This window comes from Pezoporus occidentalis, unplaced genomic scaffold (assembly GCF_034315485.1).
Source record: "Pezoporus occidentalis ecotype Australia unplaced genomic scaffold, CSIRO_AGI_Poc_V1 ctg18, whole genome shotgun sequence".
In the NCBI taxonomy this organism is placed as follows: Eukaryota; Metazoa; Chordata; class Aves; order Psittaciformes; family Psittacidae; genus Pezoporus; species Pezoporus occidentalis.
In genome coordinates, this window is record NW_026913640.1 from 5454437 (window position 1) to 5478395 (window position 23959).

The 23959-nt window shown below is 38.4% G+C and overlaps 1 protein-coding gene across 6 annotated transcripts in view; it reads right to left on the reverse strand.

The window, feature by feature from the left end:
• The window catches only part of PAN3 (poly(A) specific ribonuclease subunit PAN3), an 81615-nt gene that overhangs the window by 8089 nt on the left and 49567 nt on the right, over positions 1 to 23959 (reverse strand). For 4 of the 6 annotated variants that reach the window (XM_062615116.1, XM_062615115.1, XM_062615113.1 and 1 more), the window contains 10 exons: positions 22316 to 22563; positions 21609 to 21713; positions 20916 to 20973; positions 19683 to 19844; positions 19406 to 19522; positions 19202 to 19303; positions 8820 to 8985; positions 8331 to 8418; positions 2394 to 2533; positions 1691 to 1820 (listed from right to left, as the gene is read on the reverse strand). In XM_062615116.1, coding sequence (XP_062471100.1) covers positions 1691 to 1820; positions 2394 to 2533; positions 8331 to 8418; positions 8820 to 8985; positions 19202 to 19303; positions 19406 to 19522; positions 19683 to 19844; positions 20916 to 20973; positions 21609 to 21713; positions 22316 to 22563 — 1316 coding nt within the window. Of the gene's footprint in view, positions 1 to 1690; positions 1821 to 2393; positions 2534 to 8330; positions 8419 to 8819; positions 8986 to 18357; positions 18569 to 19201; positions 19304 to 19405; positions 19523 to 19682; positions 19845 to 20915; positions 20974 to 21608; positions 21714 to 22315; positions 22564 to 23959 lie in introns of those variants that run through there. The other 2 variants (XM_062615114.1, XM_062615119.1) reach the window with 2 other exon arrangements.

The window sequence follows — 23959 nt, forward strand, 5'->3', positions numbered from 1 at the left end:
GTAGATTCCCAGTCAATGATGACACAACTGAGCAATAACACTGGCAAAAGTCTTCAGGTGGCCCCTTTACAGGCTTGGCAGCCAGTAAAAGGCAGAGAGCTCTTCTACAGAGTGAATTAGAGGACTTCAAAAACTGAAGATTTGAATGCTGTGGCACATAAATGACGAGAATATTAAGGTGAGGAAAGAGGTAGCGTAAGGGTGTCACACCTCTGTGAAACATGAGTGCTACAGGAGTAACAAAATATTCATGGCTTCAAGAAAGCAAGATTGTTAACTACATACAAACCACTTCCAGCATCAGAAGCCCCTAAGCTACTGATGCCCGCATACTTGGAGGACACAAGGAAAAACATCATACACACTAGTCTTGTTCTAACATTCTCCCCTAAGCATCCGCTTTGGGCAGTAATCAAGAGAGGGTACCAGGTGAGACTTCAGGGGTACCCTGGCTCTGATGTTACTGAGGATGTGGTACTACAAGCAAATTAGAGTACAGCAGCTAATTAGCAACTGCTATTTATCACTGCCAGGTAAACAGCTGTTGCCAAACTGGGGGCTCTGCTCACCTGTCACTGCTACAAATGACTGAAAATGCAGACTGCTTAATACTGATCACAGGACAATCTCCATCTTTGTTATGGGAAAAGGTTTAACTGTCCACATTTGTTCAGGCACATTATCCAACCTTAACAAGAAGTGACCTTAAACACCTTCAGAGCAGGAGTAGTTGGTGACTCAGTGTGGGCACCTGTCATATAGAGCTTTGCATCAGAAGTAGATACTGCATTGCTCTTCTACCGCTCTTTGCTGCTGATAGATTTCAGTATCTGTCACTAAAGAGGGAAAAAATATTTTCCAATAAGCCCGCAGTGGAGAGATTAAGAAAAATCAGTCCACCAGAATCTCAACCACTGGTCTACTACCTCTTAAAAGAATCAATTCTCTGTAAGGGAAAGGAGTCACATGACTCTACTAAATCCTTCAAAACTTAATACCCTACCTTCAGCATAATGAAAGCCTTAGTAACGTATCTCAGTCTTGTTATAAAATCTTGTTATCAGTGGCTTCTGATGAGCAGACACACTTCCCTGCTGAACACGCACTAACATGGAACAAACTATTTATTTCCTTTGTAGGAAAATCACTTGATACCTTGACTGAACATGATGGACTAACCAGACCCCCACAGCAAGAGATGCACAGTCCAGGGAAGCAGAGGGTGGAAACTTTTACCTCTGTGATTTAGCATTCATTTGGAAAGGAAAATGTATGAGATAAGTAAAGGTACACTGGAATACAAATCCATCCAAGAATTTAAAGGCAGTATTTGTTCAGTATAACCTCTATCACAGACTACATTATCTAGTGCGTGATGACATATTTGGCCTTATTTACTCAGAATACTACTTTTTAACTGTTCTATGAAGAACATCTTTTCCCCAAGACTGCTGGTTGGACATGGAAGATCTTACTTCAGTTAAAGACAGCCAAGGACATCCTAAAAGTGGTTCTTGGAGCTTTTGGACTTTCAATACCTTGAGCACAGACTTCAAGTCTGCAGAGAGGTTACCTAGGTTGCTACACAAACTGAAGAAAAAAAAGGGGGGGGGGGGGGGGGAGAGAAAACATTCCTTTTATAAGATACAGCTACAGGAATACTGACTATAGGTCTTCCCACAGGATTTACCTTTGCAAGGTCCTCCTCTATAACATCATTTCGCATTTGAGCAGCATCCAACTGAGTATAGAATCGTGCACCAATCATAGGCATGATATCATTTACACTGCGAAGCCTGTTTTGGTCGGTCAGCAAATACCTGCCAAAATATCCCCACCCCAAAAAGATTACTTAAAGATGCTGCAAATGCCAAGAGACATCCTATTATGATTTTATAACTATTTCACCCTGATACCTATTTAATGCACAAAGTTGACAATTGTAGCACTTCTTTAAAAATACCTTAGGAGAGGAAACGTGTTAGCTTATATGTATACATCTAGCCAGTTATACAAGATAGGAGCATGCTTTCATGGAACTGTAGTGCACCCCATTCAAACAGCAAGAATAAAATTAAAAGAAGACATGAAGATTCAGATTGCAATGCTATTGTTTTTCAAATGAGGGCGGAGGCACTCCTAATTTTTACAAGGAGCTAACAGCATTTAGCAAAGAAAGGACATTGATTGTATTAGATACATCATGAGAAAACATACTATGTAAACAAGTCTTAAGTTACAATATTTAGTGATGCATTGACTCTGCAGACAACTCAGTGACAGTAGTTATATCTATAATCTTACTTGCATCTAAAAATACCATTTGACATTTTCATTTGTATGTTTAAAAAAAATTAGTAATTTCCTTTAAAAGATTTATTATGCAAACTTACAAAATCAGATTCTTCAGATCAGAGGAATAGTTGATTGTCACCAGTTCCATTGCTTTCTGCAAATTTTCTCTCTGAATTCCTGATAAAGAATTGCAAGCCAAAGCCAACACAACTTTCCCCAGGGAGATCAGATCTGCTTGCTAACAGGGAAAACACACACAGGCAAGATTCTTAGTATAGATAAATATTACCTATGGTACTAGATGGTGTTTAAAAAGAGTTCTTCAATAACCTTAGAATATAACTTGGTCAACTAAAACAAGTGCTATTCAAATCATAGTTCAATATGACTGTCCAAGTTATAGTAGTTAAAATATACAGGGGAAAATCTGTCCTGATTTTCTGTCCTGAAGCCTAGCAATTTCTAGGTACTGTATTTATCTTCAAATGCTTAAAATTTACTTATTTTTAGCTTAAGGACAGTACACCAGAGAACTCTTTTGTAGTGAGCTGAAGCTCTGCAAAGAGGTTCTCCTAACCACCCACCTCATTCCTGACAAGTCAAGTTGCTGATGGCAAATAGAGGAAGTCATCTCAATACGAGATGCAGAAATACCCATGAAGGGTATAACAGAAACGGCATTTGCTGGACTATCCTTTCACACCAGATTCCAGCAAATAATGCTTCTGCCTTAAAGAGCTCAAAGATTTTAATCTCTGATGGGCAGTGTGAAAAGATATGAACTGCCTGAAACAGCTACACAGGAACAAGCCTGTATGACTGACAAATTGAGCAGCATCACATCTTAGGAAGAAATCCTTAGCATTACTAAATGCTTTCCTCAAAAGTAGAACTGCTCTTGAAGATAAAAACTGCATACAGGTTGCTTTGCCACAACACAAAATTCTGCCAGTTTTTACAGACAGCCACCAGAAATTATTCTGAAAAGCTATACCTGATTTTAAATCCCACTCCTAAAAACAGGAGCCTATTTTAGTAGCAGATACTGAGAACCATAGCAAAAGCTGCCCAATTCTTTCCATGAAAGGACTTTCTGCTGCACACAACTTGGCCAAACTTGAAACACCTGCAGCTTTCCATGCTGGATACCTGCTTCAGACTGAATTTAAGAGTCAGCTAAAAAAACAAATTTAGTATTTGCCAGACATTTTTATTTATTTTTTACTTTTGCAAAAATATCTTACTTCCTCAGAAAAGTGAAAGCTACTAGCTATCAAGAATGTCAGTTCCATAGTCTAAACCAAGGCTGTGCCATTTAGCAGAGAATGCAGCCACACAAGGAATACACCTTCTGTCATGTCTGTAAGAAAGGCTAAAAATTTGGCAGCCTTGCAACATCGAAAGTTCTGCTTAGAATCTGACAGCTTCAGAAAAGTGCTGTGATAGTAAATGTGCCACAGCCCTTCCTCCCAGAGAGGTAACCATGTTTGCTGCCCATAGCTGCAGCAACTGAGCAGAGCTTTCTGTGCAGCCGTATGTCCCAGATGTTGAGGGATTGAGAAAAGAAAACCTTTCCAGGTCTCTCTGTGTCACCACTGTCTTCATATTAAATATGATGAAGCAACACAATTTAAACATGGATACACAACATGGCAGAAATTTAAAAGCACAGTACTCCTATAGCTAATGAAGACAGAAACAGGATGTGGAAAATGAGACAGAAACAAGAATGACAAATTGGTGGAGAAGGAGATAGACTCAACTTCCTAAGGAACCAGGAATTCCTGAGTATCGGCATTCCTTCATACTTTGGTAAAGAGAAACGAACCAGAGCAAACAACCCCACTTTGGTGGGAACCCACTTGTTTCCATTACCAAATACACAATTTGAGCAGCTCAGGATATTGTTATAGTACTAAACAGAGAAATCTTGCTAATGCAGTATCTATAGACACACATACATCACCTGCCACAATGGCATTTTTATTACTGTCTCTAAAGAAATATGCAAGTATTTGTATTAACCCTAATCTTTCTTGCTTCTGCAGTCCCCTACTTTACCCTTTATACCTTCCAGCTTTTAGTAATTCATAAGGATGTATCCTATAAAAATTCTCTATCATCACACAACCCTGAGATACTGAAAATACACAGCTTCAAGCAAGATCCTATGAAAACAGTCTTCTTTACACAGCCATTTTCATAATAGATTCCATTAGATTTTAAAAATGGTTAAGAAAGTCTTAAATTGACATCAGACATGAAATTTTAAATTCAGGGGTTTGAGCATTTGACTCACAACTATAATTTGTTTTGCAGGTTACATCTAATAGAAAAACTAGCAGAGACAATAGACCAGTGCAGCCTCAAACACACATACAACAAATTACAGTCAATGCTTAACTTGTTTTAGTTGCAAAGTGGCTTGGATTCATCCCACTAATTTCAGGAACTTAAACTTCATGCAATTCAGTTAAGAGTCTGATCAATTTAAGATGTTGGTAATTCTGCAAGACAATATGGATCTTGAGTAGGCCGAATTGCTCTCTGGAGGTGCTTCACTATTCACTGACAGCCAAAACCCTCAAGAAAAAACATTATTACAATGCCCCATGTTTAAAGACTTAAAAGTGCACAAAGGGAGGCAGTAATTTTCCTGTGTAATAAGGGAATCAGCGTACCTTGAATTGGAAAGGACCTTTAAGTATAAGGATCAGGATTTATGGAAGTCTGATTCCTATTTTAGAAGGGGCAAAACCACCATCCACTGACCAGCTCTATCCACGAAGACAGCATATGCAACATCTCAGAAACAGAGGTACGCCATCCTTTTCATAAAAGGAAGCAACCCACATATGCCTATTAAGCCCCAGCCTCCTCTCTGAAAATATCAAGATGTTCATTTCTTCCTGCTTCTAGGCAGAGAAAGCTTAAAGGAGGCACACAAGAACTACTAGACCTCCTTGTAGCAGGGCTCCAGAAATAAACGGTGTATTCCTGTGGCAGCCTCAGTGAGTGCAAGGTACAGATCAACATTAGGTATGATTGTTTCCTTGTGTATACACTGTATAGTACTTTTCACATACATATGGATCACTGGTTCCTTTTGCCACAGACCTGCCTGAAGACTGACTATCAGGTGACAGTAAGTTGATTCTCAGCTTCAAGGAAAAATTTTACAACTTTTAAGTACAGGCTGCCTTTTGCTCAAAAATGTACCTTACTTGCAACTAATGGCTATTTAATTAGCAATTCAAGTCATAAGTAACCTGTAACAACCTATCTTTTTATCTCCTGTAAGCATTCTAGTATAGATTTTATCACCATCTAGTTCATTGATAGAACTATTAAATAGCATTAGACTGAAAACCAGCCCCTGGAGACAAACTCAGAAACAGCCCTCTTCATTAGTATCTCCCTGTTATCAAATGAATTTCAAATATGTCAGTGAGCAACTTACTTGAGTTGGTACCCTTTCCCTTACACATTTTAACATTTAAAAGGTACATACTACTATGCCAAATGCCCTGGAGACACCTCAGCATTTTCTACACTTGACTTTATCAGACAGACATGTAAGCTAGTCAAATAAATCTATTTTTTTTTTTACATGATTCATTTTCCATAACACTTTGAAGCTGACAAGACTTTTGTTTATCCTGTTCCACGGCTTTGCTTGGATCAATACCAGCTCATCCTCTCTACAATTCTGTGGATTCATTTATCCTTTTAAGTTCTGGAATTGCCCTTAGAAGTGCTTCCAAGATCCCAGATTTTTTATTATTTATTTTTGTAAAGTCAACAACAATACTTCAGATGCCTCTTCAGCTGGTTTCTTTAAATTTGGGGAGATGCGTGTGAAAGTTATTTTGGTTTGCTAAATTAAGAATATTTACTTTGAGCAAATGTGACCTTATGGCCCTTGTTAAAACAATAAAACTTAGATTTTTTTCCCTTCATTTCTTATGGAAAGGACTCACTTTCATTATATTCCAAATACAGAAATATTTATTTAACCTTTTTACTGTTTCTTACATCACCATTTACGATTTTCCCATCTGTATCTTGTAATTGGTACAAGACTTAAGGACTGGGGGTGTGAAGTGATGTGCTGGAATTTATATAGGTTTAATGCCTTGTTTTTAATACCATTCATATTTCATTTACTTATTTCCAGCTTCCCTTATTGGTGCCGTTATTTAACTCTTAAATGATCATATAAATTGATGTGTTTAACACAGTTTATAAAGAACAACTGCATTCCTTTTACATAGTCCCTAAGTGTTCTGGCCAAACTCTTTCCTATCTATATTAACAATGGGAAATAGCCAGAAAGTGACAAATGCTAGCAAAAATACCTTCCTCCATAGAAGTCAGCAACAAGGAAATGCATATTAGCTGGGCAGTAAACCAAGAGATAACCTACACTTTTAACAGTCACAGGAGTCCCAGAGGAATTCAGGAACTAGGTCATGGATCGAGAGGAAAAAGGACAAGCAGCAGCTGTTATTTTGTAATTTTATCTGGCTGGGGCAAACAAAGGTAGAGGACGATAAATGACGCCTGAATTTCAAGGAATGAACTCAGTCCAGAACCTCTGAAGGAACAAAATGGATAGTGAAAGCCTAGCCTTCCTACAGGAAGCAACAAAAAAGAAAGCAAAAGAAGGCACTGTATTTTCTAACTCCAGTTTAGGTCTTCCAAACTATGTATTTAAGAGCACTTTGCTTCCAGTTTAGCAGTGATACCTGAACAACCTGGATATTAACTATATATAAAACATGCAAAAACATCCCCCTAAACAAAACTAGACATTAAGGGTTGGGTTGATGTGGTGGCAAATGCGTTTGACAGATTTGTACGGCCATATACATAATGCGTTTTGCTTTAAAATTACTTGAATGTCATAATATCTCAGGAGGATCTTATTCCCAGCTGCAATTAAAATTAAGTTTAAAGAAATATGCAGACAAAAAAATTCATCTCATTACCTTTTTAGGCATAGAATCCCTCACATTCCTATCTTCTCTCAGCTGTTTGCCACTAAATTATTACCAAAAGCCCATTGATATTGAGCTGGGGGAAAGCAGGGAATCCTTTGATTTACTACTCAAAGTACACTGAAAATTGCTTTACTGTATGATTCAAACCAAAGAACAAAAAAGAAGTTGCTATGTTCTAGGACATGGTCTCCAATAAGCTAGTTTCTGCCTGGCCAAAGTTCAAACGTTTCATTTATTACTGGAAGACTCTGAATGAACAATTTTGCACAGTGAATAAGCTCAATTAATGAAAATAAATTAAGTCTAACTCCCTACTGTAGTCTTTCACTCCCTGTACAAACAGGATGCGATGGCTGCTGAAGCAATGTATTTAACCCTGAGGGAAAGTTAGGGAGTCAATCCTGTACACAGTGATGCTCCAGATGACTGCAGAGACTTTTTGTTAAGTCTAAAGGGATTCTTAATTAAGGATTTCTGCAGAGACCTCAGAATGCCAAGAAAGCACAGCAGAACTAGGAGCCTAAAACAAAGATACACTAGAACCTTTTAGGAGTGAGGAGAAAACTTAAGTGCACTTATTTAAAGGATCACTTACTCCTCTGTGAACAGGTATTCAATACTTCAATATTTTTGCCAAAATAACAAAGAGCAAAAACTGTCTGCTGAGCCTTTTTTTTTCATATTTCTACCACTAAATGTAAGGTTTTTCTCCTCCTTGCTCTAGAAATTTGTATTTCCAATCACTTCCAACTCAAATTTGTTAAATACTAATGGTTCAACCTGTTTGGTGAGTTTGCTGAAATTTTAGAAGCAGCACATAGCAAACTGAGAATTCACATTTTTAAATTACAAGCAAATTTTAATAACGCAAAGCAGAACCAAGATCAAATCAGGAATGAAGAAACAGTCATTTAGAGACAGATATACTAGACTACAGTTTGATTAACATACTTGTCTTCCAGAAGGAACTGCACTGGTTTTCAGTACTCCCTATACCAAGTCACCAACTGAACTATGGTGCTGCTGTCTTACCTGAAACTGAGCCATTAATGCCAGTGGATTATTTTGACTGTTGTCAAATGTCAAAACGTCAAAGATTCCAACACAGTTAACTCGCAACCTTTAGGAACAAGAAGAGAAAAGGAAGAAGCACCAATAAGTTTTGCTGGTTACTCAATCTTCCCTCTGGCATTCATGGAATGCTTTTTCTGACAAAAAAGAAAAAGTCATCAACATGCAGCAAATTACTGTGAAGCAGAATGTACTTACTTTACTATTTAATAAAATGCAACAAACTATTTTCAGTGTACAAAAAAAACCAACACATTTCTAAATTGTCAGTAGTGCATCTGAACAGTATTAATGCATAAGTCTTCATAAAATAGGTTTAAAAGGAACTTTAATATATAAGTTTCAGCAAACTGTCTCATACCACTTAAAAGTAACAGAACTTTCTAGTTAGACTTTGCTATTTCTGAATAGAGGTCACATTAACACAGTGAGAATGAATGCTTTCATTACCTTGTTTTGCCTGTTACTAATATCTTTGTTGGATCCATAACTCGGCATGCCAGTCCTGCTGTGTGAATGGTCCGTAATGCAGAGCTCAGCTGCACAATATATGCCCATATCAAAGACTCTGGAAGCAATCCAGCATGCTGCCGTGGTAGAGGTCCATCATGCTGACCTAGAAGCAAAACACTGTAAGCATCAATAGAAGGCTACTGCACAAAATTCAAATTAGGACATTTTGAATTATACAGTTAACTTGCTTATTTATCTCATTCAACTCTTAAAAGTCCCTGAAAGACGTATCTATTGTCCTTTAATGCTGGTTTGGGGCCTTTTTATGTTTGTTTATTTAGCTTAAGATGAGTTTTTTGGAAGGACACCACATTTTAAAATGTTAATGATTCATTAGACATTATTTTCACTCATATTAAGGAAAACCATGCTGATTTTTAAAGTTTAAGATGAATAATCACTACAAAAAGAACACCGGTTAGAAACTGCTGAAAGTGGGTGGGTGGTACATCAAAATATGCAAGTATTTCAAAAGTAAAAATGCCAGTATTCTGAAACAATGAGCACAATAGCTACAACAGACACTGTTCTACCTCCTTTACTGCAGGAAGGCTTACGAATTAAGCCTTCTCTATCATGTGATAAGACAAAAACAAAATTAAGCTAGTCTCAAATTACACATACAAATCAGACTGGAAGATCTGGTGGCTAAACATCAACAAACACAACTTCATGTAGGTTCTACCTTGACCCAACTCCCTGACAAGTCCCCCATGAGTCCAGCGGGCCATATGAAATCAACGCTTCACTTCCTTTCTAAATGGATTTGTAGTCCTCCTTTCAGAAGTAAAACTTACCCTTTGCAAAAAAAAGAAACACACCACCAAATTCTATACAGCAAAGAGTTTGAGTAACAACTGAGACAGAGATGAAAAAAATAAAGATCATAGAATGGTTAGGGCTGGAAAGGACCTTAAAATCATCTAGTTCCAACCCCCTGTCATGGACAGGGACACCTCACACTAGACCATGTCACCCAAGGCCCTGTCCAAGCCAGCCTTGAACACTGCCAGGGATGAAGCATTTATAATTTCTTTCGGCAGCCTGTTCCAGTGCCTCACCACCCTCACAGTAAAGTACTTCTTCCTTGTATCTAACCTGAACTGCCCTTGTTTAAGTTTAAACCCATTACCCTGTGTCCTATCACTACAGCCCCTGATGAAGAGACCCTCCCTGCCAACCTTGGAGGCCCCCTTCAGATACTGGAAGGCTGCTATAGAGTCTCCACTCAGCTTCTCTTCCCCAGGCTGAAGAGCCCCAACTTTCTCAGCTTGTGTTTGAACTGGAGGTTCTCCAGATCTCTTACCCTTGTCAACCCCTCTGGACCAGCTCCAACAGCTCCATGCCCTTACACTGAAGACACCAGAACTGCACCCAATACTCCAAGTGAGGTCTCACAAGAGCAGAGCAGAGGGGCAGGATCACCTCCTTCAACCTGCTGGTCATGCTCCTTTTGATGCAGCCCAGGATACGGTTGGATTTCTGGGCTGCGAGCGCACACTGAAGGTGGCTCATGTTCATTTTCTCATCAACCAACACCCTCAAGTCCTTCTCTGCAGGGCTGCTCTGAATCCCTTCCCTGCCCAACCTGTAGCTGTGCCTGGGATTGCTCCAACCCAGGTGTAGGACCTTGCACTTTGCTTTGTTGAACTCCATGAGGTTGGCACTGGCCTGCCTCACAAGGTCAGGACACCCCGCCTGTGTCAAGGTCCCTCTGGATGGCATTCCTTCCTTCCAGGGTATCAACCAAACCACACAGCCTGGTGTCATCGGCAAATTTGCTGAGGGCGCACTCAATCCCACTGTCCACGTCACCAACAAAGAGGTTGAACAAGAACAGTCCCAAAAGCAACTCCTGAGGGACACCACTCATTACTGGTCTCCAGCTGGACATTGAGCCACTGACCACAACTCTTTGTGTGTGGTCATCCAGCCAGTTCTTTATCCACTGAGTGGTCCATCTATCAAATTGATGTCTCTCCAATTTAGAGGCAAGGATGTTGTGTGGGACAGCGCCAAGCACTTCAAACAAGTCCAGGTAGATGACATCAACTGCTTTGCCGTATCCATCAGTCCTATAGACCCATCATATAGAAGGCCACCAAATTGGTCAGGCAGGATTTCCCCATAGTGAAGCCATGCTGGCTGTCACCAACCACCTCATTGTTTTTCATGTGCCTTAGCATGCCTTCCAGGAGAATCTGCTCCAAGATTCTGCCAGGCACAGAGGTGAGACTGACTGGTCTGTAATTCCCCGGGTCATCCATTTTCCCCTTCTTGAAAATGGGGGTTATATTTCCCTTTTCCCAGTTGTCAGGAACTTCATCTGCCATGCTTTTTCAAATATGGACAGCGGCTTAGCAACTTCATTCGCCAGCTCCTTCAGGACCTGCAGATGAATTTCATCAGGTCCCACAGACTTACACACATTCAGGTTCCTAGAAATGATCTTGAACCTGATCCTCTCCTACAGTGGGCCTAAGGTCTTCATTCCAACAGTCCCCGTATTTGCCTTCCAAGACTTGAGTAGCATGGCTAGAGCATCTGCTAGTGGAGACTGAGGGAAAGAAGTCATTGAGAATCTCAGTCTCCTCCAAATCCAGGGTAGCCAGTTCTCCCATTTCCTTCTGGAGAAGGCCCACTTTATCCCTAGATTGTCTTTTGTTAGCAACATACCTATAGAAGCCTTTCCTGTTACCTGACATCCCTGGTGAGACTCAATTCTAACTGGCTGCCCTCCTTTCCTTCAAACATTCATTTCCTGGGTTTTGTTGTTGGTTTTTTTTTTTAACCCTCCCTCTCCCTAGAGGAGCATATTAACATCTGTGCACTTGATCAAAGTAAGTCTGTGTGTGTGCCCTTGCATGTGTACATACAAACACACACAAATATACGCAAGAGTTAAAGAAAATGAAACATTACTGAAAATTTTTAACTCGGAAATTTTACAGATTTGGGGTTGATGGGCTTGGAATATTCCCAGCTTTCACTTCTGAGTTTTTGTTTGTTTATAAACTTTGGTTCATTTTTCAGTTATGAGGTGCTTTGGTTTAGATTATAAAAATCGAGACACCAACTCCTTTAAATAGCAACAAGCCTGGCACGTCTACTGAAGGCTAAATGAGGATTTTTTCTGGCCTCCTGATGAATCATTATGCAAATAACTTCCCACAAACCAGCATACCAGAAGTGTCACATACCAAACTTTATTCCCCTCATGATTCTCTCTTCTTCAGCATGACAAAAATTATGACGATAAAAAGCAATTGAGGAGATATCATCTCCTTTGTCAAGACTCTCTAGTTACTACTTGCTATAGAATACACTTTGTATTTCATGAACAGCAATGTGTGTGCTACGTTTAACAGGAACGTGTATGGACACTGTAAGACTTCTTCACTGTAAGAGTTACTTCTGTATGAAATAAGTAAGTCCAGAACAGAAATCTTGCTACGATATGCCAAAGAGAGAGAAAAGCCAAAACTTAGGAGTTATTTTTCTGTATGCAACATCACCACTTCTCCTTTGATTTCCAGGTAAAGGCAATGTAAGCAAGAGAATATTCATAGAATCATAGAACAGTTGGGGTTGGAAAGGACCTTAAGATCATCTAGTTCCAACCCCCCGCCATAGGCAGGGACACCTCACACTAAACCATATCACCCAAGGCCTCATCCAACCTGGTCTTGAACACTGCCAGGGATGGAGCATTCACAACCTCCCTGGGCAACCTATTCCAGTGCCTCACCACCCTAACAGGAAAGAATTTCCTCCTTATATCCAGTCTAAACTTCCCCTTGTTTAAGTTTTAACCCGTTACCCCTTGTCCTATCGCTACAGCCCCTAATGAAGAGTCCCTCCGCAGCATCCCTATAGGCCCTCTTCAAATACTTAATTCTTATTCAATTTAATGCTGAAAAGCTGAAAGATCAACATGGAGTTCAACACAGCTTCTTCCCCCCATCAGAAAATCCCAATCAAGCAACAACATTATTTTACTACTGGAAAGAATCACTTAAGTCCTACAGCCAAACCTAGGCTGCTGCTTTCAAACTGGCTGGCTGCACCCCGCATTCTCACGCACTAAAGGTACAAGCTAAAATGCTAGGGGAATCAGCTTTGAAATCTACCTGTTTAAAACAAGTAAGACTTAAAGCAGTTCAGTTTCCTGCAATGCTGACTACAAAGCCTGTCCCACAAGGCCCATCAGGCCTGCCACAGATGGTACTTGGGCAAGGACCCAAGGAGATGAGACCCGAAAGCTAACTATGCAGGCAAAACACACAGCTGAAAGCTTTCCAAACAGTGCTGAAAACAGTGGAAAATATCACAAGAACATTAGAAAAACAGTATAAAAATTATCAGAATTACTTTACTCCAAAAAGTGGTATTTTAAATATTTCATGGCTGATTTGAGAAAGGCTTTCCACCACAGGTTGGATCCACTGCCAAATCATGCAAAATTTCATATGCTCTCCCCACTCAGCTCTCCCACTACTTTAATCTCTTTGAGATGCAGAACACAGATATTAACAAAGAAGATTAAAAATATTAACAGTGGCCATTTAAAAAAAAAAAAACATAAACATACAGGTTATCCATTATTTTTCCTTGCCACATTAAGATAAAAATCATTGTCAGCATTTTCATATATTTAAATTCTGTGGTATGATGATCTCAGTGGAATAACAAGTGTACCCTTTGCCTGTTATGCCTGTGCATACTACTTTAGTTTGTTAAAAAAAGCATCTAAATGAAATTCACTTCCCTAGACCAACGCTAAAGCTAGGGATAGTCCCAGGGTGGAAGAAAGAGTTGGGACCACTGGCAGTAAGACCTGTTTTACATCATCAGGAACACTGTCAGATGCATGCTAACAAACACCAATTCACATCACAGTTATGAGAAAAATCAGAAGCCCAATGAAAGATTTAGCTGCCCACTAAATCGAACCCCTCAGGACTGTAAATCAGTTTTTTACATTGAGAGTTGTTCAGTATTTTCTTTCTGCTCCTGAATTCAAGTACTGAAAGTACAGTAAAAATAAAAATGCAGCAGCCTTCATTTCCCCTTCTCCACGGGAAACTGGGCTTTTGTTTTACATCTCCCATTTGTCAACATACAGAAAGGTTCTGAACTACCAGTTTAGCACTATATTTTGTAAAAAAATCTGAAGATACTTTGAATTTACTTCAAAAGAGTTATGGCTTTCGGCATAGGTATTTTAGGATAATTGCAAGTCACATATTTTGCCCTCACACCATTCACCCTGACTTTCAATATTCATATATTCTTTCTCCTCATAACAGTCTAACACATTTCTTTATCAGTGAAAGGGGTATTTTGTTAGGAAAAAAAAACACAAACAACAAACCACAAAACAAAACTAACAACAAAAACAAACAAACAAAAAAAAGAACAACAAAAAAAACAAAACCGAACATTCAACAACTGAGGATGCAAAAACTAATGTCAGCAGTGAAGTCCTTTTTTGTGCATTATGTACTAAAAAGGAAAACAAGATCCAGGAAACTTGTCTATCTTCATTAGAAGATATCTGTTTGCTGAAAAACAGAATCTATGTTGCTGAAAACTATTCACAGCATGTACACCACCATTTAATTACTCAGAGCCTTTTTAATAAACAGACCATATCAAATGTATATCAAATCAATGACATATCAAAGGTCTACTTATCTCTGCCAACCACAGATACTCATCAGGATAAAGAAAAAATGTTACTGGCAGCAGTGGATAGTTACTGTTGGTTTCCCAGGATTTTGCAGCCCATAGTTTTAAAGTACATACATTCAGAATGTGGTTTGCCATTTAATTATTGGACTGTTAGGAAAAACATCTCACTACTTCTGGTTTAATTTGCTAATTTAAAGAGATAGTTTCTGCAGAGATAGATATACTAAATGTACTATAATCTGAAGTTGAGAAGCATCAGAAAGGTTGAAGAAACCAAACAAGTTCCAGAACAACAGAATTAATGTTTAGGCACTTCGGATAGAAATAAGAGTATTGAGGGAATTATGTGGCTTAAGAATCAAACAAAAAGGCACTTTTCAAATATAGGTACTCTGAATAATAATTAACCAAAAAAGTCAGACTCCCAATTTTAAAACTTGTGTGAATTTAGAAAAATATGACAGAACATTGGACTATCACACTGTACCACCTAAAGACAGACGGTATCTCACTGCATAATGAACACAAGCTATAAGTTCAGTAGCATTCTGAAGCAGCAAAGATATTACAGTATAAAAATCAATGTAAGCTGCTATTTCTCCCCCCCCCCCCCACCAAGCCCCTTTCAAAGTAGTTCTGTAACTGGGTCTGTAAATAACCTGGCAAAAATAAAAAACCCCGAGACTGACCACACTGACACCAGTGACATGCAAGACAGCTACATAAACCATAATCCTCATCTTTTAACTGTCAAAGTCTCATGTTGCCAACTGGAGTGTTCAACATAAATAAGGTTGCATACCTGAAATCAAATTCTCTGAGTTCACTGATCAGGTTCACAGTGTTGTGCCTCCTAAAACCTTTAAAAGCAATTGTACTAATCTGGGCCTCATGCTGCAGAGTACCCAACTTCCATCCATTCCCCTGCTTCTCTTGGGAGTCTCCTCTAGGCAGGCAGACGGCCAAGAAACTCTGTGAGGGGATGGAGAAAGGATCCGTGAAGGCAGGCAATTCCGAGAAATCAAGTTATAGGTATGCAATCTTATTTTTCTCTCTTATATTGCTCCTTCTACTAAGAACTGTGCTAGAAAGCAGCAGTTACCAAAAAAGAAAGGCCAAAGCAAAGATGTGCAGAATGATTTGGCAAAATTTGGGAATTTCAGGTGACTTTTATTGATCTAATAAAAAGATTAGAAGAGCAGCTTATGAGAAGTGCTACAGGCAGTAGAAAGTTATCTTCCTTACATATCTCTGTAGGTTCTGCCACAACAGTTCATTTTAATTATACTGCTTTGGTTTGGCTGAACAGTAATTGGTATCTTATTCCTGATTTCAAAGACCATCCCTGCCTACAGGAAGAAACTGTAGTAGGTCAAATAAATGATCCAGATAGCCCACAGCCTGCCTGAAAGACACCTAACACTAGAATTAGAAGAACAGCTTGCAATGGACACCTGAGCATATGAACATAAAGAAATGGAATATTCTACTAGCCTCCAACTTGCAGCTCAGATAACTACTGAGCTAGAAATAGTGTCTTTGCAGTTAACAATCCTCAAGTATTTCTCCTCCATGAGTAAATCCCACTTTCCCCTTGAACCTAAGCAAACATCCACAATAATCTGTGATAAAATTCCATGCCTTAGTTATCTTTATAAAGGTTTTGAATTTGCTACATGGCTAGTTTCATTTGTCATTCCCTAGTTTTAGGCTGGAAGAAATAGCAACTACTGGCGCTTTTTCATTTTTTCTTTATGAAAAATCTGATGATTTTCCAGATACCTACCATATTCCAGTAATTTTTAACCCCATCATATTCCTGTCCATCTTTAAGATTATGACAAGTACTAATCTACCTTGCCATTCTTCATACAAAAGTGTTTCATGCTTTTGATCATCCCTGTCACCTCTTAACTTCTTTGCTGGTCTTCTACACCTTTCAAAATGTATAAGGAGGACCACAACTACAGATGAGCCTATGATACACCCACACCTTCAATTGCAACAATGCATTTCCTATTTACAGCTATTCAGCAAGGGGACAACATTTTCCTTAATCTACGTAACTATAGCCCCAGATCTATTACTGACTGGTAACAGCCACCACAGAGGTTGCCATTTTATATTTGAAGCTTAGAGTTGTTTTCCCCTCAATCACATCAATTTACACCTGCTAGATTATTGACAAGTTCAAGTCTTGTAAGATCCTTCTGCAATCCACCACAATTGGCCTTTTTTTTTTAACAATCAAAATAATTTGGCATTACCAGCAAACTTTGACAGACCATTATTTATCCTCAAAGCAAACAAGCGAGTGTGTTAAGAAATACAACTCCCAGCACAAATTCTTGTGATCTCCTTTCACTGTGAAAGTCAACTGTTCACTCTTACTGCTTCTTACTTTCTAACCAGTTATTCATTGAGGATTTTCTCTTTTGTCTCATGGTCACGTAAGTTTTTTTAGACTCTGATAGACATCATAGAAAACCAAGGTGTTATCTGCTAGAGCCTCCTTGAAAGAACTTTGATAAAGGAGACATGACTGTCCTTAATAGAAGCAAAACTTAACTCTTTTCCAGTGTGACAAAAGAACGTGTCCCCAAGAATTTTATAGTAACTTCTATTATTTTACCTAGAAGAGACATCATTTTTCTATAATACTCTAGAGAGGTATAAAACATAACACAGACTGATTTACATGGAAATTGAAAACCAATGGGAGACCTTCAAAAGTCTAGTACTGCATGGAACAGTCATCAACCTGGCATTAGGTGTTCCAGGTTTATCCTATCAAGTTAGTTTCACACAAGGCTTGCCGAATCTGTGATTGCATTCTTTCACTTACCAGAAGATATGACAAGTCAAACCAGGGTTTCTTCCAGCTATTACCACCAAAACCAGTGGTGGAACTCAAGTACCAACCCCATTTATACAAGTCAGTTCTGGGCAAAGCCAGTGGGAATTATTCAGTATATAAGGGATTTACAAGTCTTTGAATGTATTCACACACTACCAATTCATTACACTTTACTTGGCTATCTGGTAATCAAAGTTTTTTAAGTCAATGTTTGAAACAGACTGAATTCACAGCTAAATAAGGGAGTTAGAGGACCCCCCATATGAAGACAGACTGAGAAAGTTGGGGCCATTCAGCCTGGAGAAGAGGAGGCTGCATGGAGACCTCATAGCAGCCTTCCAGTATCTGAAGGGGGCCTGCAAGGATGCCAGAGAGGGACTCTTCACCAGGGACTGTAGTGATAGGAAAAGGGGTAATGGGAAACTTCCCCTTTAACAGGGGAAGTTTGGGTTAGATATAAAGAAGTTCTTTACTGTGAGGCTAGTGAGGCTAAGCAACAGGTTTCCCAAAGAAGTGGTAAATGCTCCATCCCTGGCAGTGTTCAAGGTTGGCTTGGACAGGGCCTTGGGCAACATGGTCTAGTGTGAGGTGTCCCTGCCCATGGCAGGGGGATGGAACCAGATGATCTTAAGGTCCTTCCCAACCCTAACCATTCTATGATTCTAAATGCTCTCATTTCAAAAGGCAGAAGAAAGAAGAAATAAGCAAGACCAGGTCATATTCCTCTGGTCATCCCTACCACTGGATCTAGTTTCAGGGCTGGTCCTGCATGGAGCAGGAAGTTGGGTCAAATATACTCTGAGGGCACCTTCCTAACGTAAATATTTCTGTGATTGTCACACCTGAATACTATCTCTCTCTCCCTCTCTAAGCATGGCACTGTGCTTTACTAACAGCTTTGGCCTTTTGTGATCCAGACAATACCTGGATGCACTTTGTGGGACTGCATGGGTCACAGGCTGGTCCAAATAGGCAGTATGATTGACAGCACACTGTTTAGGAGGGGAAGAGGCTTTAGCCATATGGATATGAGCTCTGCTGGGCAACTTGCCAAGCCACAAGACCACACTGTGACAGACTTTACTTATGAATGTAGATGTAGCTTTAGTGACTCCTTTGAAGCCATAGTATAAATCTGAAAAGAAATAAAAATCAGACCTATGTGAAGTTTGTCTCAGAACAGAATGTGTTACAGGGATTTTTCAATCAATTGCTTGTCTTAACTAGTACTTCACATTCCGAAACATGAAATAAAACACTAATTAGTCCTCATAATACTTTGGGAGGGAAGAATTATAACTGGAGGCACCTGAACAGCAAGCATCAAATTGATATAACATGTGCCTTACAATTTTGGAAGTGCCCCCAATGTCTGGTGTCAGTCAGTGAATGACCTGCAATTAGGACCTCAGAGTTCTTGGTTCCCAATCTCATGCAAACTTACTTCCCTGTCAAAGAACCGTAATTTCTTTACAAACTGATGGCAGTTTTGCAAATTAGTCATAAGTCAAATGTGACCAGAGAAGTTGTTCATTGTTAGACTTCTTCCCTTAACTTTTAACTCTATAGTTATAGTTACTTTCAATTAAAAAGGAGAAATGTTATGAAAAGGAAGCAAAGCAGAGTTCTCTGATCCCAGTCAGCTTATGATATAACAGAACTGATTAGATAAAAAATTAAGTTGAACAAGTATTTCTGACAAGCTAATTATTGCCTAAATATTAGAAATAGTTTACAGAAGTATTGTATTACAATGTATTTTCCTTACCCCATTTTCGTTTTGTGAAATAGGAATCAGCACTAGGGTCATTGAAGTGTCTGCTCATCATGGTCTCTCCTCCAGCATGAAAATCATATGCAAACACAAGAGCTTAAAAAATAGAAACATGTGACAATTACTAACTCAAACGTATTTAGAAAAAAAGTCTCAGCATTGAGGGGGGGAAAGGGAGGGGACCAACAAAAACCTTACAATGTTCTCCAAATGCCTTAGTGGTAAACACTTCACGTAAAGTTACTATATTTGAGTGCTGAATTTTTTTCCACATGTCAACCAATACCATGCACTTTGTGTTAACAAGACGAAAACCTAGAAAAGAACGAAAACCATGGTTTAAAATGTACTGTTTTGAGGGAGAATTTTTTACTTTAACGTTTCTTCTGAAAATACTGAAAAGCAGCCAGACATTAAACTATGACTAGCATGCTGAGGAATGCTAGCCCTATTGAGCCAACTCCGTATTTCTCACCATGTATCCTCCGAAGGCAATATGGCAGGTCATCTTTACTATTTACAGCTTTATAGCATGACGTAATGTACCCAAAGTTGCTTGTTTTCTGTATCCGATTGGGCGGTGGCAGTGGTTCCAAAGGAAAGAGACTGTGGTAGCTGTCCACTTCCGCAGGAACTGCTAAAATCAGTTGATACGCAGATACATTAGGCATCAGTTGACTTTGAGAAAGCTACCACAGCAGCAGCAAAGATTAAAATCACTGTCATTAAAAGATAAATTCTTTGCGCCATCTTCCTGGTGCATGTAAAGTTAAAATTCACTATTGTTGCTTTAATACCACCATATAGGCTCCTGGAAGAGATTCCACAGAGCTAAAATAGCTGTCTTCAGAAAAAGTTTCACCAAGTAAAAATCAACAGAATAGATGCACAGTTCTATCTGCCATTTTCTCATCTGCTTTAAAAATTCACCCTTCTAATATTTCTTTGATGATTTTTTCCTGCAGAGATCATAAATAAGCACCAATTTCCATTCAGGCTTCAGACCACTGAACCCCATTTTCAGCACAAAAAAGCAATCAATCTTTCATGCTTTAACACAGTCGTTTAGAAAACAGGCAGAGAAGAGAGAGAGGTGCTGACAATTCACAAATCAGATTAAAAGATTAACCTTACAGGAAGATACACAATTGTACTTCATCTGGATTAGTAAACTAAACTTTTTTTAAGCATGTTTGAGAAGGATGGTGCAACAAAAAGACAATGTGTTTAAATCATTGAACACAGTCAATTGTAAATTCTCCAAAAGCCAAATTACAATGAATAGTATATGCTTCTCTTGCCTGACAACTAATACAAAGCCTTTTCTGATAAACCAGCCAATCCCATCTTCAAAACAAACTAATTTGCTAGTTTATATACAAAGTATGAAAATTTATGCCTCCTTTACAGGAATATTCAATATTCACAAAGTAATACTGTACTATTCTTCAGAAGGCTTTACTGCCTTAATTATTTTCTTCTCTCTCAGCAATTTTAAGTATTCCCACCTATTAAGGAGTTTCCAAATAGAATAAAATTACAGAAGAAAAAGATAATAGAAGAATAAAATTTTGTATATGTGAAATACTGCGTATCTGGTTATCCACAGGCTGTGGTTGTTTTTTGCAAAATAGCGTTAATAACATTAAATACACAAGGTTACAGAATGATACTATCAGAGTTTATTTTATAAGAAATGTTTACTTACAAGGAATATCAGCCTGATCAATCTGAGCCATAGTTATTAAGTGTCTGTTGATCAGTTCCTGAAGAACAAAATAAGTGAAGTTTTGAACGTTATAATTCAGGTCATAATTTCTGATAAGTTAAGAGTACACTGTCTTTGAAGTACCAGCTACTTGTACCAACATAGGAAGTTGATGGAAGTGTCCGGGCAGAGGGAGTAGACTACTAGCTTGAAAACATCAATGACAAAATACATAAAATTCCTGAAGGAAGGAGCTGCAGAAGACATTAGTTAGCGCTCACATTGTCAAAGGCACCTACCACCGTAAAACTGAAATAACAGTTGCAGCCAGGCTTCAGAGAAAGGCTCATCAACTAACCCTGCAGATAATTTCATAATCAGTGAAAGATTTAAAACTGGATAGGACTACAGCTTAAAGGAATGCTATGTAAATGAACTCAGGCACAGCAAAACAATACACAAGAAGTAAGACTACTTAGGTGAACAGTAAATCATGGCATGCAAATTAGATTGCAGTCACATGTGTTGTAACCTGCCCCCACCCTCTGTTGTACTCCATCCATTACAGGACTTAAATTTTTAAGCTCTCCATAGTGAAAACGGACTGCACAGATTTTGAGTTGGTATTTGAGTAGTAATTTTCTAGGTTTTGCCAATATATGTGATTTTCCTTTAAGTTCTCTATCACCTTACCTGTCTGAGTTCATCTGCCATGAAGAAGGAAGGTGCATTTGCTTTTGGCTGCATGTAAGCAACATGAGGCGCAGCTGGATGGTAAATATGGTAGTTTGGAAATACCTGAAACCAAAACATTTTAAGAAACAGTTTTAAATCCATAAGGATAGGGAAAACAAAGTTTTGTCACCCTTTTAGTTTGAACTACTGACCTACAAAGTCTTCATGTATTACAAATATATTACAAATATAAAATACAAATATATTACAAACTACAAGTACTACAAATATACTGTCAGATGCATTACAATTTACTTATGATACTCGCTACTACTGACTTCAGGGAAGAAAGAGGGCAGTATGTACGTACATAGATATTTTAATATTTTTGTAACTGCCTTCTCCTCTCCACTGTAAATTTAAGAGCTATTTAACATATCAGGAAAAAAAAAAGGCAATCTGAATTTTTTATGTTTTCTCATTATATATGTGTCCACTGAGGTACACATAAAATGCTTTTCTTTGATTTCTGTATTAAAAAAAAAAAAACAACCCTCAACACAGAGGTCCTTAAGTTTCAGTGATTTGGGAGAGCAATCACAACAATTAAAAGGCCTAATCTTCGTACAAAATAAGGGTTTCAGAGTGTTAAGAATAATCGCTGTAGTATCAACCAATTCAGGATTTGGAAGTTCCATACACTTCTGTATCAAAAGAAAACATACCATTCCTGTGAGAGGTGCTGGAGTTGTATCAGTATAGAAGTACGTTGTTCCACCTACTGTTTCCTTCTGTATCACCTGGCCAGTAGATGGAGGCTGAGAGACAGCATTAGCGACAGAAGCAGAGGCACTAGTAGGCACCATATAGTTTGCTGGGTTAGGAGTATGACTTCTTCTTCGAGGAGCAGGAGATGTATGAGGAGTTATTTTGGGGGAATGAAGAGGAGAAGATCCTGCTGACAGTGACATTCCTTAAAGAAACACAAGAAGATATTCTTGATTAAATCTGTCGCCAAAAAAATTAGCAGTTTGAAAAACAACAGCCCTCCCTACCAATAATATCCTGAGCAAGTGAGATGCTAAAAAATTTGCTACATCTATGTCAAGAGTTAAGAGGTAAAACATCAAGAGTAAGACTGCACAGAAATATTTTCCAAATATCTTTGTTCAGTTCAGAGAGAAAGAGCTTGGGAACTTATGATCTAGTCATGAAGAATCAGAAAGAAAGGCACAGAAGTACAGGGAAGAATCAAATTCATGCTGTGTCTAGAAGAGAGTTTATTAAACTGTGAAAAGATAAAATAAGTAAACGCTTATGTAATAGTTATACGAGCAGTCAACAGAGCTTGCTAAGCTTGCAGACCTTCAAGGGTACTTCTAAGGAAGAGAAAACTTAAAAAAACTCCTAATGTTTCTAGCAGAATGTCCTAGACTTACGCCAATGAAAGAATCTTTTAAATTTATTGTTGCTCCATTTGGGCTGTATTTTCTCCTCTTTAACAGTCAGAACATTATTAGTCACAGTAAGTTTTTTGAAAGGATGTAAGATGCACAACTTTTATATTTAATGCTCTATTGACAGCTGAGAATTAGCCAGATATTGGCTCAAATTACTCTCATTTATAAGCTCTGGAAACCAGAGTAATTTAAGCCAATATCTGACTAATAAAAGAACAACTTTTTTTTTATTGCATACACTCTTTAGTTACAAAAAAACTAGTTATTTCAACTGAGAGCTCTCAATATGCATCATCAGTAACATGTAGGAGTGTTTTTACATTCATGTCTTGCCCTAGAGTAGTCACATCCCTCTTACATTTACATCTTTCTTTTGTTAAGCAAACTACAAAAGCAAATAATTTTAGTATTAACAGTTTAATCAGTGGTTAAGGAAAAGTGACTGAGAAGCTATATTATCCTAATGATATTAACAGAATATTTGTAACCTTTCATTTAACTAATTTACTACTTTGTCAACTCAAAAATTATGCATATTAATTCAGCACAATTATTTCTTTTGTTCTTGAAAAGTGAATAGCTCCAACATGCCCAAAACAACCTGGTAAATACTCCCTGGCAGTGTTCAAGGGCAGGTTGGACAGAGCCTTGGGCAACATGGTCTAGTGTTAGGCATCCCTGCCCATGGCAAGGGGTTTGGAACAAGATGATCTTAAGGTCCTTCCCAACTCTAACTATTCTACGATTCTATGATAAACCAGAGTATTTAACATAACCCTAAGAAAGTTTTACCCCATTATCTTTAGTTGTCTCTTCAGTCATTTATTCTTCTTATAAAAATATAAAATATAAGAATATGCAAAATATAAAGTCTACACTTTTCTGGGCCAGAACTTTTTCTTATATTAA